Source organism: Lagopus muta, chromosome 1 (assembly GCF_023343835.1).
Source record: "Lagopus muta isolate bLagMut1 chromosome 1, bLagMut1 primary, whole genome shotgun sequence".
Classification (NCBI taxonomy): Eukaryota; Metazoa; Chordata; class Aves; order Galliformes; family Phasianidae; genus Lagopus; species Lagopus muta.
In genome coordinates this window covers 110,978,676-110,991,723 of record NC_064433.1, presented here as the reverse complement: position 1 = coordinate 110,991,723, position 13,048 = coordinate 110,978,676, and the positions used below count along the sequence as shown (strand labels likewise).

The 13,048-nt window shown below is 36.7% G+C and overlaps 1 protein-coding gene across 9 annotated transcripts in view; it reads right to left on the bottom strand.

Annotated features, from left to right (window-relative positions):
- CASK (calcium/calmodulin dependent serine protein kinase) overlaps positions 1 to 13,048 on the bottom strand; it is a 195,196-nt gene that overhangs the window by 124,631 nt on the left and 57,517 nt on the right. For all 9 annotated transcript variants that reach the window (XM_048937650.1, XM_048937674.1, XM_048937683.1 and 6 more), the window contains exon 2: positions 12,598 to 12,710. In XM_048937650.1, the coding sequence (XP_048793607.1) occupies positions 12,598 to 12,710 (113 nt within the window). The remainder of the gene's footprint in view (positions 1 to 12,597; positions 12,711 to 13,048) is intronic.

Below are 13,048 nucleotides of genomic sequence, written 5' to 3'. Positions count from 1 at the left end.
GGCTACCAAAATAGAGCAATTAATCATGATCTGTATACTCTGCAAAACAGAGGTCTATAAGAGGACTTAAAGAAACAGCTATTAGGGTTAAAAGAAAGAACTAAAACAGAAAAAAACCAAACTTCATTTCCCTACAAGCTGAAAAAAAAAGTTTAAAAATCTGTCTCCTTTAAATATCACTAGGATAAAGAACTTCATTGACATGACAAGGTACTTAGAGATGTAAAACACAATACTTGCATAGGCTGCCTGAATTAAGAGACCACTGACCCACTCCACAGGTTCTCTAGACCACTTTTCCTGCCTACACAACAAAATAAAAACTCTGTTTAAACATGTCAACACATGACTCACAGGCTGAGTATAGTACTGTCCAGATCCTGAAAATAATCTGAAGCACAGTTGCACAAGATGCACTCCTTATCCTTCCCCAAAGGAAGTAAATACTAGTTCATAGTCTGACATTCCCTCCTTCAGTAATCTCTCCTGGTGAAACAAGTTGTTCTGGTCTCATGCTGTACAACCACTTGAATTTTCCAGAGCACTGCAGTAGACAGAGGAACATTAGACACTGAGGTAGGGATAGGAGTTCTCACTACTCCTAACCCTACCTCTAGAGTGGGGATGATTATCTGTGATTAGAAATAAAAATCAAATTTAAAAATCCACATGTTGTTATTCAGGTTTTATATGCATGTGCAACAGTATTAAAAGCGAGATCAAGTCCAGCAGAATTTATTAGCTTACATGCAAAACAGCTATGCTGCTTCAGAGCATGATGATGCAGTACAGTATCTTTCAGTCAATACCTGAATTAATAAACAGTGATGGACTTGTGCTAGGTCCATGCAAAGTCACTTAAAAGTCACAGTGACCCTGATTCTAGCCCAGCTAAACACAAGCTGTGGATATGCTAATAAACAGCCCCAGAAACAGAGTGGCAAGAAACTGATGCTGATACTTTGCAAAAGGGTCAGTTCTGGAATGATGCTAAGACAGAACTCACAAAGCTCGACAGATACAAAGTCACTGTGCATGTTTTACATATCCACATCCCTTCTTACACATCCAACTGTATCTATTACAGGACTTCTTACTAGCTACAGTACTCAGCCTGCATTTACCAAAGAAAAACAGTATTTGGCTGCTTCAATCATCTTGCTATAAAAAAATCTTTATCCATTAACAACTAATTAGGGAAATAGAGCCTCAGAGTATACAGACATTCATACAGCTCATACATATCCCATGTTTTGTCACACACTATGACAAATTTGGAAAGTCTGTTTGTAATTACTAGGTAAAATGATTTTATAAGACAAGAACTGCATTATAACATTCTTAAGATAGAAAAACATTGAAGCTCTCAACATTTTTTTAAACCTTTGAACCATTAGCACTGAATCTGAACCTAAAGCTTTCCATCTTGCAATTTTCTTGAAATGTGATTCATTAAATCATCCTTCATCTTCACTTCTCCAAGTGCCACAGAAAATAACGAAACTGGAATCCATTTAAATTTTTTCTTACCACAAGCAGTACTTGTCAAGTGATGCTTTCACTGTCTTAAGTACAGTCACAGACAAAAGTACAACGTGCTGCTAGCAATGAATATTATAATCAAAGAATGATAGCAACAGACAACGTCCCTATCATAAGAATTAATTTTCTAGAGGTTTTGCAAAAATATGTGCCTAAAGTTGAAAAAGTTATATGCCAGATTAAACTTTGAAGACAGTTACAATGGCCCATGGATTTCAATGTGAGCACTCAGCTTTAACTCACTCTGTATAGATGAGAATGTAAGCACTGTAGAAATTTAACAATTTCTCCCTTAGACTATTTTCTTTGTTTCGCTTTTAACTGCAAATTCATCTTCCAATTCTCACAATGCAGATAATATTCATGTGACAAAAATGCCACATGAATGAAACCTGTTCCATCTCTAGACTGAAAATGGATTTAAATATTCAAATTACAAGAAAGTTCAAAAACCTGCTTCTGCTTTTTGTATACACACATCCCTCATTACTTTAAGACATCTGCAGTACACTCATTGCTCTAAGTTACAAGACCTTCAGCAAAAACTTATCTTTGAGTTGGACTGAGAGGAGTAATTAAAATCTGCTGAACAGTGGTCTTGGATGTTAATATAAATTATCAGCATAGTATCTGATAAAAGAGGAGAAAAAAATAGTTTTCTATAATCTTTGAAGATCTAACAAGCCAGGGAGTTGCAAGAAGAGCCAGCAAGGACCTGTGCAGTCATCAGGCTTAAGAAAAAACACCTTGAACAGTTTGATTGTTTTTATAAGCTTTCTTGAAGTCTGATTACATGAACTATGCCATCCTTTTTGAAAACTGTTCAGATGGCTGGAATACATTACATTGCTTTAACAACTCAAACAAGCCACCTGGCCTCATATCATTCTTCTGATACAGCCTTTGTGCAATAACCTACAGAGCAAATGAAAGCAACAATTTGTATTTTGATAATGAACAACGTATGTTATTCTACACAACCAAAGCCAGTCCTTTTTGGTTTTTGTTTTCAGTGATGTTACAATGGCTGTCACGTCATAGAACCACATAACCGCACCAGAATGCAATACATAATTCTCCATGCCTACAGAGAAGTCCAAAAACTAAACAGAAAGCAGGCACTAGATCATTCTAGATTTTTGATTTAGATATTGTCTAGGGACAATAACCCAGCTTAAACTCCTTGATGGTCCATGCTACCAGTTGTGCTTGCTCAGCAAGTTGCAAAACAAAAACCCTCACAGCATCACTAAAATAATTTTTCTTTTTTTTCCTGATAGCATTTTAATTTAAGTTTCACTGGTTTATTCATTCATGATTGCCACAATGTACTAGTGACTGTAAACAATGGATATGCCTTTCTAAAAGTTGCCACTGTATCAAAACCAGCTCTAAAGCTCTTTTCTACAATATTTCTAAACACTGAAGCAGAATATATCTGATTTTATAAACAACCTCATCATTAAAGATACTAATTTTAACACTAGTTGGCACTGCTTGGAATACCTAAGTAATGTAGAATGTAGAAAGTATTGTAGTATGTAGAAGTTTTCAATATGCATGGTATTTTATTAAAAGTCATAGAATAGTATTTTTTCCCCTCACATTGTTGTGTATCTTGGCATGTATGTGCGTGCCCTCAGTCTTCAGACCAGCATTTTCAACCCTGATTACCATGCCCTGAAGCAGTGAGTAGCCCCGACTGTTTTAACAGCCAAAAATTCATCAAAAGTTGTTATGACTTATGCTCCACAGAATGAAATTATTAAATAAAACGGATTCAAGGTAGACATTTCTACTATGCTGTAAACGGTGAAGGAATGTGAAAGGAATACAGCAGTAACTCTGGACTGAACTCCAGCTGTACTTCCCTTTAATTAATTTACTCCAGCATTACCTGACAGCAGCACATGCCCACATCTTAAAATAGGACAGTGAAAAGCAAGATTAGCAAAGACTGAAAAGAGAAAGAGTGAAATCCCTCAGAATGTAGTGGGGCATGCACTAGGTTGCCCCTAGTTGGGCTGCACTAGGCCTAAGTATCCAGGTGCTGATGGCAGGGTCCTGCAGCAATGGCCTCTATGGGCAGAGACCAGAGCCTGCCCATGGCTGGCCACAGCCATCTATAGATGGCTCCACAACAGACCAAAATTAAGCTCATGACTTGTAGCATCTCTGAACCAAAGGACTTCACCTCTCCTCTCTGGAAAAATATTCAAGAGAAGGCAGTAAAGACTCCAAAATTCCAACCAAAAAACAAAACAAAACTGAACAAGTCTAGAGCAAGAGAAGCAAGGAGATTATTAAAAAGGTACAGGAGGAGAGAGCAAGGGCTGGAGCTGATTGTATGTGTTGTTACTGATGATCCAAAAACAGTAAACCTAAACCGAATGAATCACCTTAGAAAACCAGGCAGTGCCCTTGAGAAAAGCCAGTCACATGGATAACTTCACATCCATAAACAGAACGCGGCCAAACTGAGAAATTCCTTGTTAATGCTACCTTCTGCCTGCAGTTTCTCCAGTTATTTTCTTTGCTTGTTATTTAAGAAAAAAATGAAAACCAGACAATGCTTACGAGCTGTTCAGGAAAGAACTGTGGAGCAACCATTGCTATTTACAAGTGCTTCTACACTTCCTACTCCAACACCAGTTTGCATTCCTGTGTTAAACAGAGCCACTGATAATCACTAGAAGTGAACCTCTCATTTATTTTGTAAGTATCCTAGACTGGTTTAGTGTCTCAAACTCTAGACGTATAACATACAGAAATATTTTTCTCTGAAGTCAGTATTAAAATCCCCGGCAGAATATTCAAACAACATTCACATATGCTTTTCCCTTAACCAGGTAATTCTTCAAACGTGACAACATTTTAAACAAGGAAGCAAGCCAATTAAAAAGAAATTAAAGATGACGAGACTTAGGGTACAAGATATCTTCTCACATTTTTCCCCATCTTGAATGAAAACTGTTCTGTTCAGGTCAGAAAAGTACCAAAGCCATTGCAAACAAAGTGGTAGGAACGTACAGCAAGGAATCTGGGTTGAAAAAACAGGACTTTCCCTCCCCCCTCAGCAGCAAGGAGCTGTGAAATCAGCTCAGCCAGCCTTTCTGAGGTGGTGAGGGAGGAGACACAAAGCAGTGAGACTCACCCACACACAGCATAGACGGTAACTGGCACCTAATAATCCTAGATGTTAGCATGCTGTATTTCCAGGGCTTAACAGTTTCTTCCCCTGTTTTTCTTTCTAAAAGATAAGCTTCTGAGAGAAAGAAATGGTAGGTGCTCTATTGATACATAGCACTATAAGAATAGCGCAAAACTACAGCAGCAGAGATGAAAAGCTTCTCTCCAAATACGTCAACCCCACTTGTCCAATCCCGTGCCAGAAACAGAAGCTCCAGTTTGTCACAGATTTTCAAAAACAACTAAGAGGACAAAAGAGAATACAGTGATGGCAACCTGCAGAGATCTGGAAACATGGATGTGAAATACATACATATTTTAATACAGTTCCATATGGCGGTAACATTGGACTCAAATGCATGCTTGATTTGACAAAAGACAATATATTTGTGGCAATTTAAGCAACACAGTACTTCATAAGCCATCTTCACTATTTATGACATTACAAACTAAAGCAATATTTACACCAGCTTCTGCAACTGTTAATTGTCAATATACAACAAGCAATATTAAAGACGACAGATACTAAGAAATCTACAAAAATTGGTTCTCTCACAGTAGATCAAACAGTGTATCTTTTAACAACTTTAATTTGTCAGTCTTCCTAGCAAAAAGAAGAAATAAAGAGGCTTAGATTACATATTGCTGAATTTGTCAGTAGCTTTATGGGGAATGTGGAATATATCTTAAATTCCTCAGTTGTGCAAAGTATTAAAAATAAATCCTTCATTATACAATTTAACAAATTTTAAAGTGTTGTGAATGAACAAAACATCACCTTTTTGCATCAATCTCATTTGCAATCAGGATTTTTCTTCTAGAACAACTTCAAAAAAGAAAAACTTTGACTACTGAATATTTTAGGCAAACTACATACATAGTAATCTTCTCCCCAACCAAGAAGCATGCCTTGAATCATATTTGTGTACAAAGTGATTTTAAAATTCCATCTCCAAGAAAAATCTCTGCCATAGATTTTTAAGTAAACCAACTATACATCACAGTACTTTTATTTACTCTACCAATTTACTTACTGTCACTGTGTGTATTTCTAGGTTGGATTCATATTAGGAAATCAAGCACACAGTATACAATCTATATAAGTAAGCTATCCAGGTGTCCCTGATAAGTGCCTTCATTAAAATAAATGGCTTGCAGCTGGAAAAAGACACACCAGTAAGTCCTGTTTCAGAGTGCTAAAACTGTAATACACTGAACTGTAAAAACGGAAATCTCCTCCAGCCTTTGGCATAAAAAAAATTGCTGTGCCATAACCCTACGAAAATGCGTCTTGCAATGCTTAGTTAGATAAAATTTAATATTCTTATCCTTTTATCTTGTAGGTACTTAAGTGAACAAAGTGTTTTAAAACCATATACTTTCTATTCCACTACTGCAAAGGGAGAATGACATTTTTCCAGTTAAGTTTCTAGTGTCACTTACTATACCTGTAGCAGTATTTAAATCTAGAATTATGTTGAAATTCAATGCAGCATACAAGATAAAACTGAATTCATATAATGTGCATTAATTAAATTTTATTTTTAATCTTAAATTTAGCTGTATATGTAATGCTTGTATCTCACTTCCTATTAAAATTATTAATATACTAGAAGACAGCTGACATGATAGCGTTTTACTCTGACAATATGATTACAGTGGCAGATAAAAAGCAGAAAGTCTTTAAGAAACAGAATTAAGTTCATCGTTCTCTTCAGAATCTTCAAGTCTTTGATTTGTTTGAAATTGAAATTCAACTCTTCATTGAGAAGCTAAAAATCATTGATTCTGTTAGAAAGTATCCTTCATAAACTGTCTTACAAGGTAGATTCTAAGCGACAAATATTTCTATCCGCTTTTGTATCAAGATAACTTGATTGTTCCTCTTAAACATTGCTTTCCTTCTATTGAAAAGATTTTCTATGCTAAAAAGAATATAAGACATTTTTCCCCACAGAGCACCCCTTATCCTGGAGAATATAGCTATTGATTGGCAATTTACAAGTGGACTAAAGCCACCAAATGACACAAGATGGATAGCTGTACATTTGTGCAATTCAACATGCGCTGATTTTATCTAAATTATTTCTCACAATTGGCATACTGAAAATTCCCCAAGCTTCAGAAATTGTGAGCTTTCTTCTCAGAGTTTCCCTGTTCTTCCACACAATGACATACTATGGAGATTTCAACTTCTACATACTTTATGCATTAATTATAAATATTTTATGATACAGATGGCTAGACTGGAAGTTTCCACAAAAATCAGTGTTCACTTTTTGTAACTGCAGCATGGATCAAAACAGCCTGTCACTGGTCTTTACTGTTACCATTATTTTCTTTTAATTTTTCAGATGGAAGACCAAATAGCTGGTAGAAAGATTCTGCTATATGTTTTAGTTTTAGCAAACTTCTCTTACTGTAAGTCACAAGTGCACATTCAGCCAATTGATGTACAAAATTAAGAGCTCCTATTTACAAATATTGATACAACTTTCAACCACAGCACAACATGTATGGATATTATCATGAACAGAAGTACACATCTTATCTTACACATCAAAAAGACGCCTCCATTTTATAAGCTATTACTTAGAAGGTCCATCAGCATTTGCTAATGCTTCTTTGCTTCTGCAAATTTCCACTGCCTATTGGTCAAAACACTGTTTATACATAATCTAGGAAAAGTACCAGTACATGCAGAATAGCCCTAAATAGAACGTAGATCATTTGCTGGAAAATTAACAGAGGTGATGAGGACCCCATCCAAACTTTCACATGAACTGTGAAAAGTACAAAAGAATAGGAGACTGTAGATCACAAGCCCTGACATTGCTCTTTTGGAAAAAAGACTTCAGACAAGATTTTCACCGGATATAAACTATACCAGGCAAAAATCACAAAACTTAAAGACTGAATTTTTGCCAGAGCTTCCTGCTTTACTGGCAGAATACAGGTTTATCATTCTAACATTAACGCATTTCTAGAATAGTGATGGTGAATAGGGACAATTATTTACCACATTGCAGTGACGTTTCTTCTCTGAAAGAGTGGTCAGGCACTGGAATGGGCTGCCCAGGGAGGTGGTGGAATCACAGACCCTGGAGGTGTTCAAGGAACGCTTGGACACTGTGTTGAGCGATGTGGTTTAGCAAGAACTATTGGTGATGGTTGGACTGGGTAATCTTGTAGGTCTTTTCCAACCTTAGTGATTCTGTGACACATTTTCAGTTTCAGAAAATAACAATAACTAACTTAAGAATCAAAGAAGGGTCATACTGGATCAACGAAATAACAACAGAAATCGCATCTCAGCTGCAATTACTCTTATATTGACTGTGTAAAACCTGAACAGAACACATGCTTGCATGCAAACAGAAAATATTTGAAAATACAGCTGACACTTATTAGCTTCCCTATGCTTGTAACCAGCCTGTATTATGGCAAGCACAGTTAGAAGCCTATTTCTGGACAACTATTGGCAAGCATCACAATTAGTTAGATGAGTACAGGCTGTGTACAAAGACAGAAGTGTTTTGGAAAGCATTTTCATTTTTCAGAACAGAAACTGGATATACCTCATGTATTTTGTACAGAGATTAAAGACGGCAGTGTTTAAGAATGAAGATTTGAGAGCATATTTTTAAAGCATATTTCCGGAATTTTTTACATTAATTCAAATTCTGAATTTGTTATGCAAAGAGGGTTAATAAATGCACCTTTATCATTTGCTTTATCATACCTGAAAAAGCTCCAGGCGTTACTTACTACTATATGAATGCCAAAGTAGTCATATCTATCTTTCTTCTATTCCAGTCTAGATTTTTCTTGCATTTTGAGCAAGAAGACAAACGTAACTAAACTATAATTAAACTAGGGTCTCAAACAAGAAGAATGTCGTTAGTTTACACAATAAAACTTTGTTTACACACCCACAGAAGCACAGATACAATGGTGTGTGGGGTGAAGGAAGCCCACATAATGCCCTGCTCAGCTTCTCCTAGGCTCATCACAGGAGAATCACCTGCTCACAAGACCAGAAGAGCACAGGGGCACAAGAGCAGGCAAAAACCTCTAATAAGGTCACAGAGGACAGGATAACAGAGTTCCTCACAGAACAGTCCCAGGAGAGTTTCAGCCTTGTTGGCCCAACATGAAACCCATTACGGGAATTCACCCAGAGCAGCCCTCCAGATCATCATTTAGAATAAGGAGGCTGCTGCCAACGTGTGTTAAGACACATTATGAGATGCAGGGGAAGAGCACTCTGATATTACATGACATGTTTTGATTTATTCAGAGAAAGATCAAAGGTAGTCAAATTGAGATTTAGGAAGAAAGAAATGTGATAAAAGAGGAACATAAGAATAAAAGAGCCCATTCACATGTAAGAAAGCCCTGTGCACAATCATTGCAGTCTGCCCTGTCTCGTCATTAATCTACATCTTCAACTGTTTTCCCCTATGTACACCTATGTGCATGCAGCTCTGTGGTGCCAGCGTCTGGAGCAAACAATTGCGTGAGTGAGCACAAGATCACCAGCAGAGACCAAGTAAGACAAGCTGACATGTAAGTGAAGGGCTCTGACAGCCACAGGGTCGGTGCGTCTCCAAGGGACAGCTCTGGGTGTGAAAGCACCAGCACCTGTGTCTGAGTCCAGCTGCTAGGAGGGAACAACCCTATACAGGTGTATTTTGCTCAACTACGCAGAGGAACATGAGACCAGTGCTTGTGGGAGAGCTTTTTCTCTCGTGTAACAGGCATGCCTGCTAGGAACACAATTTCAGTGTGGGATGAAGCTACAAATGTGGAGCTGCAGCAGTATCTCTCAGGATGTTAGACTCAGCATGATATATTTTCTTTTAACAGATATGCTATGAAATTTAAGCTTATGGTTTATTTTGGAGGGGAGATTACTTTGATGAGTTTGATTACTTACCAATGAAGAGTCTTCTAGACTTAAAAACTACAGTTTGCTGTACATTTATAATTCATGCTTAAACTACTCATCAAGCAGTCTATATAAACTAAAGCACTGAAAAAATAATTTAACACCTGAAGGGAATAAGAAAAAAGTTGAACAGTCAATTCTTTATCTAATGTAACGTCCTCTTTACAGCAAGGACACATTGCTGGTTTATGTTCATGGCCATGTGGAATCCCAGGTCCTTTTCTGCCACACTGCTTTTCAGCTGATGCCAGTCTTGTTTCACCCCAATGGCAGGACTTTGCACATCCCCTCGCTTGGATTTCAAAAGGTTCCTGTCTTCCCCTTTCTCCAGCCTGTCTAGCTCCCTCTGGATGGCAGCACTACCCTCTGGTATATCAGTCACTCCTCCTACTTTACCGCCATCTGCAGACTAGCTGAGGGCACATCCTGTCTCATCATCCATGCCATTAATAAGGATATTAAACAAGACTGGACCTTATGTTAACCCTGGGAGTACACTGCTAGTTATTTCTCCAACTTGACTTTAGAACACCTAATTAAAAGCAAGATATCCAAGTCATGCAGAGAAAAATAAAAAGAAAATTCACGGGATACAAGGAGCAGTAGAATATATGAACAGTCAAAAGGAAACTAATGTCAGCTGTAACAAATTCAGATATAAGAAAAATGCTTTTTTTTTTTTTAAACACATTTCTAGGTTTTGTGTATATCAACTACGAGTTGTGTTTGAAAAGAAATTTACACTGTTTTTTATGATATCTCAGTGATTAAAATAACTTACAAAGTATCAGGTCTTCTCCCATACGAATCCTCTAAATAGAACAGTATAAGACATTTTCATTTATTTCTAAAAATATTCAAACTTCACATTTTGTGCGTTTTCATTTCTATGAAAGCATCATGAGTTGTAGTAAAATCCTTCAGCATGTAAAATAGCCAGCACTAACCCAGTGGATCATGCAGCCACTTGAACAGTGACTAAATGTCAACTGACTTCATTAATATCGTTAAATTACATCACTACAGAGGTTGAAGATACACAGTATTCAGGACTACGAATACTAATAATTAAATTCAATAGAATTAATCTAAATTACATTTGTTAGCTGTCAGGAGTTGTCACATGGAATTATTTTTTTTTCCTATTAATAATCCATTGCAAAGATGGACATACACTTAAGATTTGTGTCCATATGCATCCTACATGTTAAAAGTCTTACAGAAAACTCATGGAAATAATGTTACACTGGATAAAAGTTTGCCTTGGAAGCTTTATCCCATACCACAAATGCTCATGTTAGCACTGATTGATAAACACAGATTAGTCTATAGTACTTGGTTTTTCAAAGCTTGATTTGCTTTTGTTATTGTGGTAAGGCAGGTTCGCTAATGTAGGAAATAAGTATTTAGACCAACAATCAGTCTTGTAAAATATGTACCGTGTTCAACTTCCTCACAAGCTCAAAATCTCCATACTTGCTGCCTAATATAGACTGTTACTGAATGGAGCCATCCATGTCGAAATAGCCCTTCCTTCAGACTTCTCTGTAATGAAAACAAAGGAGCTCCAAGTCTTTTCGAGGGGTTGTTCCCTGGACTTGCAGGATCAAAATCAAATATAACCTGAAGATAAGGAAGTTTTAGAGCATAGCAGACTGAGTGAAGTTGACTTTACAAGTCATCTTCTTCAGGTATTTTCCTTGGCTTATGATTGACAGTTGTCCGATTCTCCCACTCCTGTGTATCAGAGAAAGACTGTGCATGGCAAAGTTGTAAAGAGATAAACCTCAAAATGATCTTGCAGAGAACAACTCTGCATTACAGCATGTTCCATGTTACCATTCAATTGCAGCATACACTTCAATGTAATTTACAAATACTACTTCCTCCTGCTCAGTTATATAATTTTTATTTTAAGTATCACTACGCTGCAAGTCATGGCTCTCCCCCAGCGTGTTGAAGGAATGCCGTACCTAAAATAAGCTTAATGTATTCAAAAGAAAAAATAATATGCTTTTGAAATACAAGCCCCAAACCTGGACTGAATATGGGTCCACAAGAAAAGAAAAGGAAATACACATGATGGAAGGAGTCTGCGATTCCTCTTATCTGTTTATCTGATACAATACTTGTTCTAGGTTCACTTATATAACTTATGTATCTTAATATTATAAAACTAATGCATAATAATTCAAAAACCTTAGGAACAACCCACCTGCCCCCCAAAAAATTCACCTAGAATCAAACTAACAAAAACCCACAAAAAAACCCCAAATGACACACTAAACACAGAAACTGTTTATCATCAACTAAATCAATGACTTGCCAGCTTGAAATAATAACTATATCAGTATAAAATGCATGGAATGGAAAAAACAAATATAAGCATAATCCCAAGAAGAAAACGTGAACATGAACAGCTTCCTGCATTTCTTCAGTGAAACTACAATTACTGTTGGCTTATTCTTTCTTCATAATCAGCTCTTGAGCTTTTTTGTACTACTTCTCCCTTTTGGTGCCATTTCTTAATGGCACCAAAAGGCTGAATTTGTTAGGAAAAGATATACTCCTGTAAAGGTGGAAATGTGTCCTAAGTCTCAACAGTTGTTAAAATACGGTTGAGATGAAGACTAGAATAGAGACAGAATTTATTGTTTTTAGAAATCTGTACCAGAATACCCTAGAATGCACCAAAGTATTATGGAACATGTAGCTTATGTTCTGTTTGAGAAGGGCTAGGAAAAGATGCTAGCAGTAACATTATCTCAATTTAAATGAAATTCTCAGGTAAATTTGAAACAGAACATGAGAATCAAACCAGACATTAAGCTTGCTATCGAATTTGTTATAATTAGTATAAAACTGGCCAACCAAAAAGCAGCTTGCTTACAATTTACTCCATTTCTTATTCTTACCTTCTGTGCTTAATCCAGGACTTGAAGTGAATTTTGCTACATCGACAATCTTTACAGCAAACTGTTGCCCTGTTTCCCTGTTGATGCATCGCCGCACAACACTGAATGGACCCCTGAAATAAATGCACAAAAAAAAGCAATAAATAATCCACTTTCTTCAATGCAGTGAGCTAGTAATAATAGTAAAATAGGATGATTTCTGACACGGAATACTCATACTAGATCAGAATGTAAACATCCATAATTAAGGATGATATTTCTTCCCACGATTACATGTGCGTGAATTATGTTGATGCACTTAGACATGACGTCTATAAAAAAAAAATTAAAAAAAAAATGCTCCTTACGTATAATGAAATCCCCAAACTCGATAACTGTTTTCTTCTTCTCTGTACGCATAACCCACTGCTATTCTGTATTTTAGTAACCAATGGTTGCCACAAGTATTTTT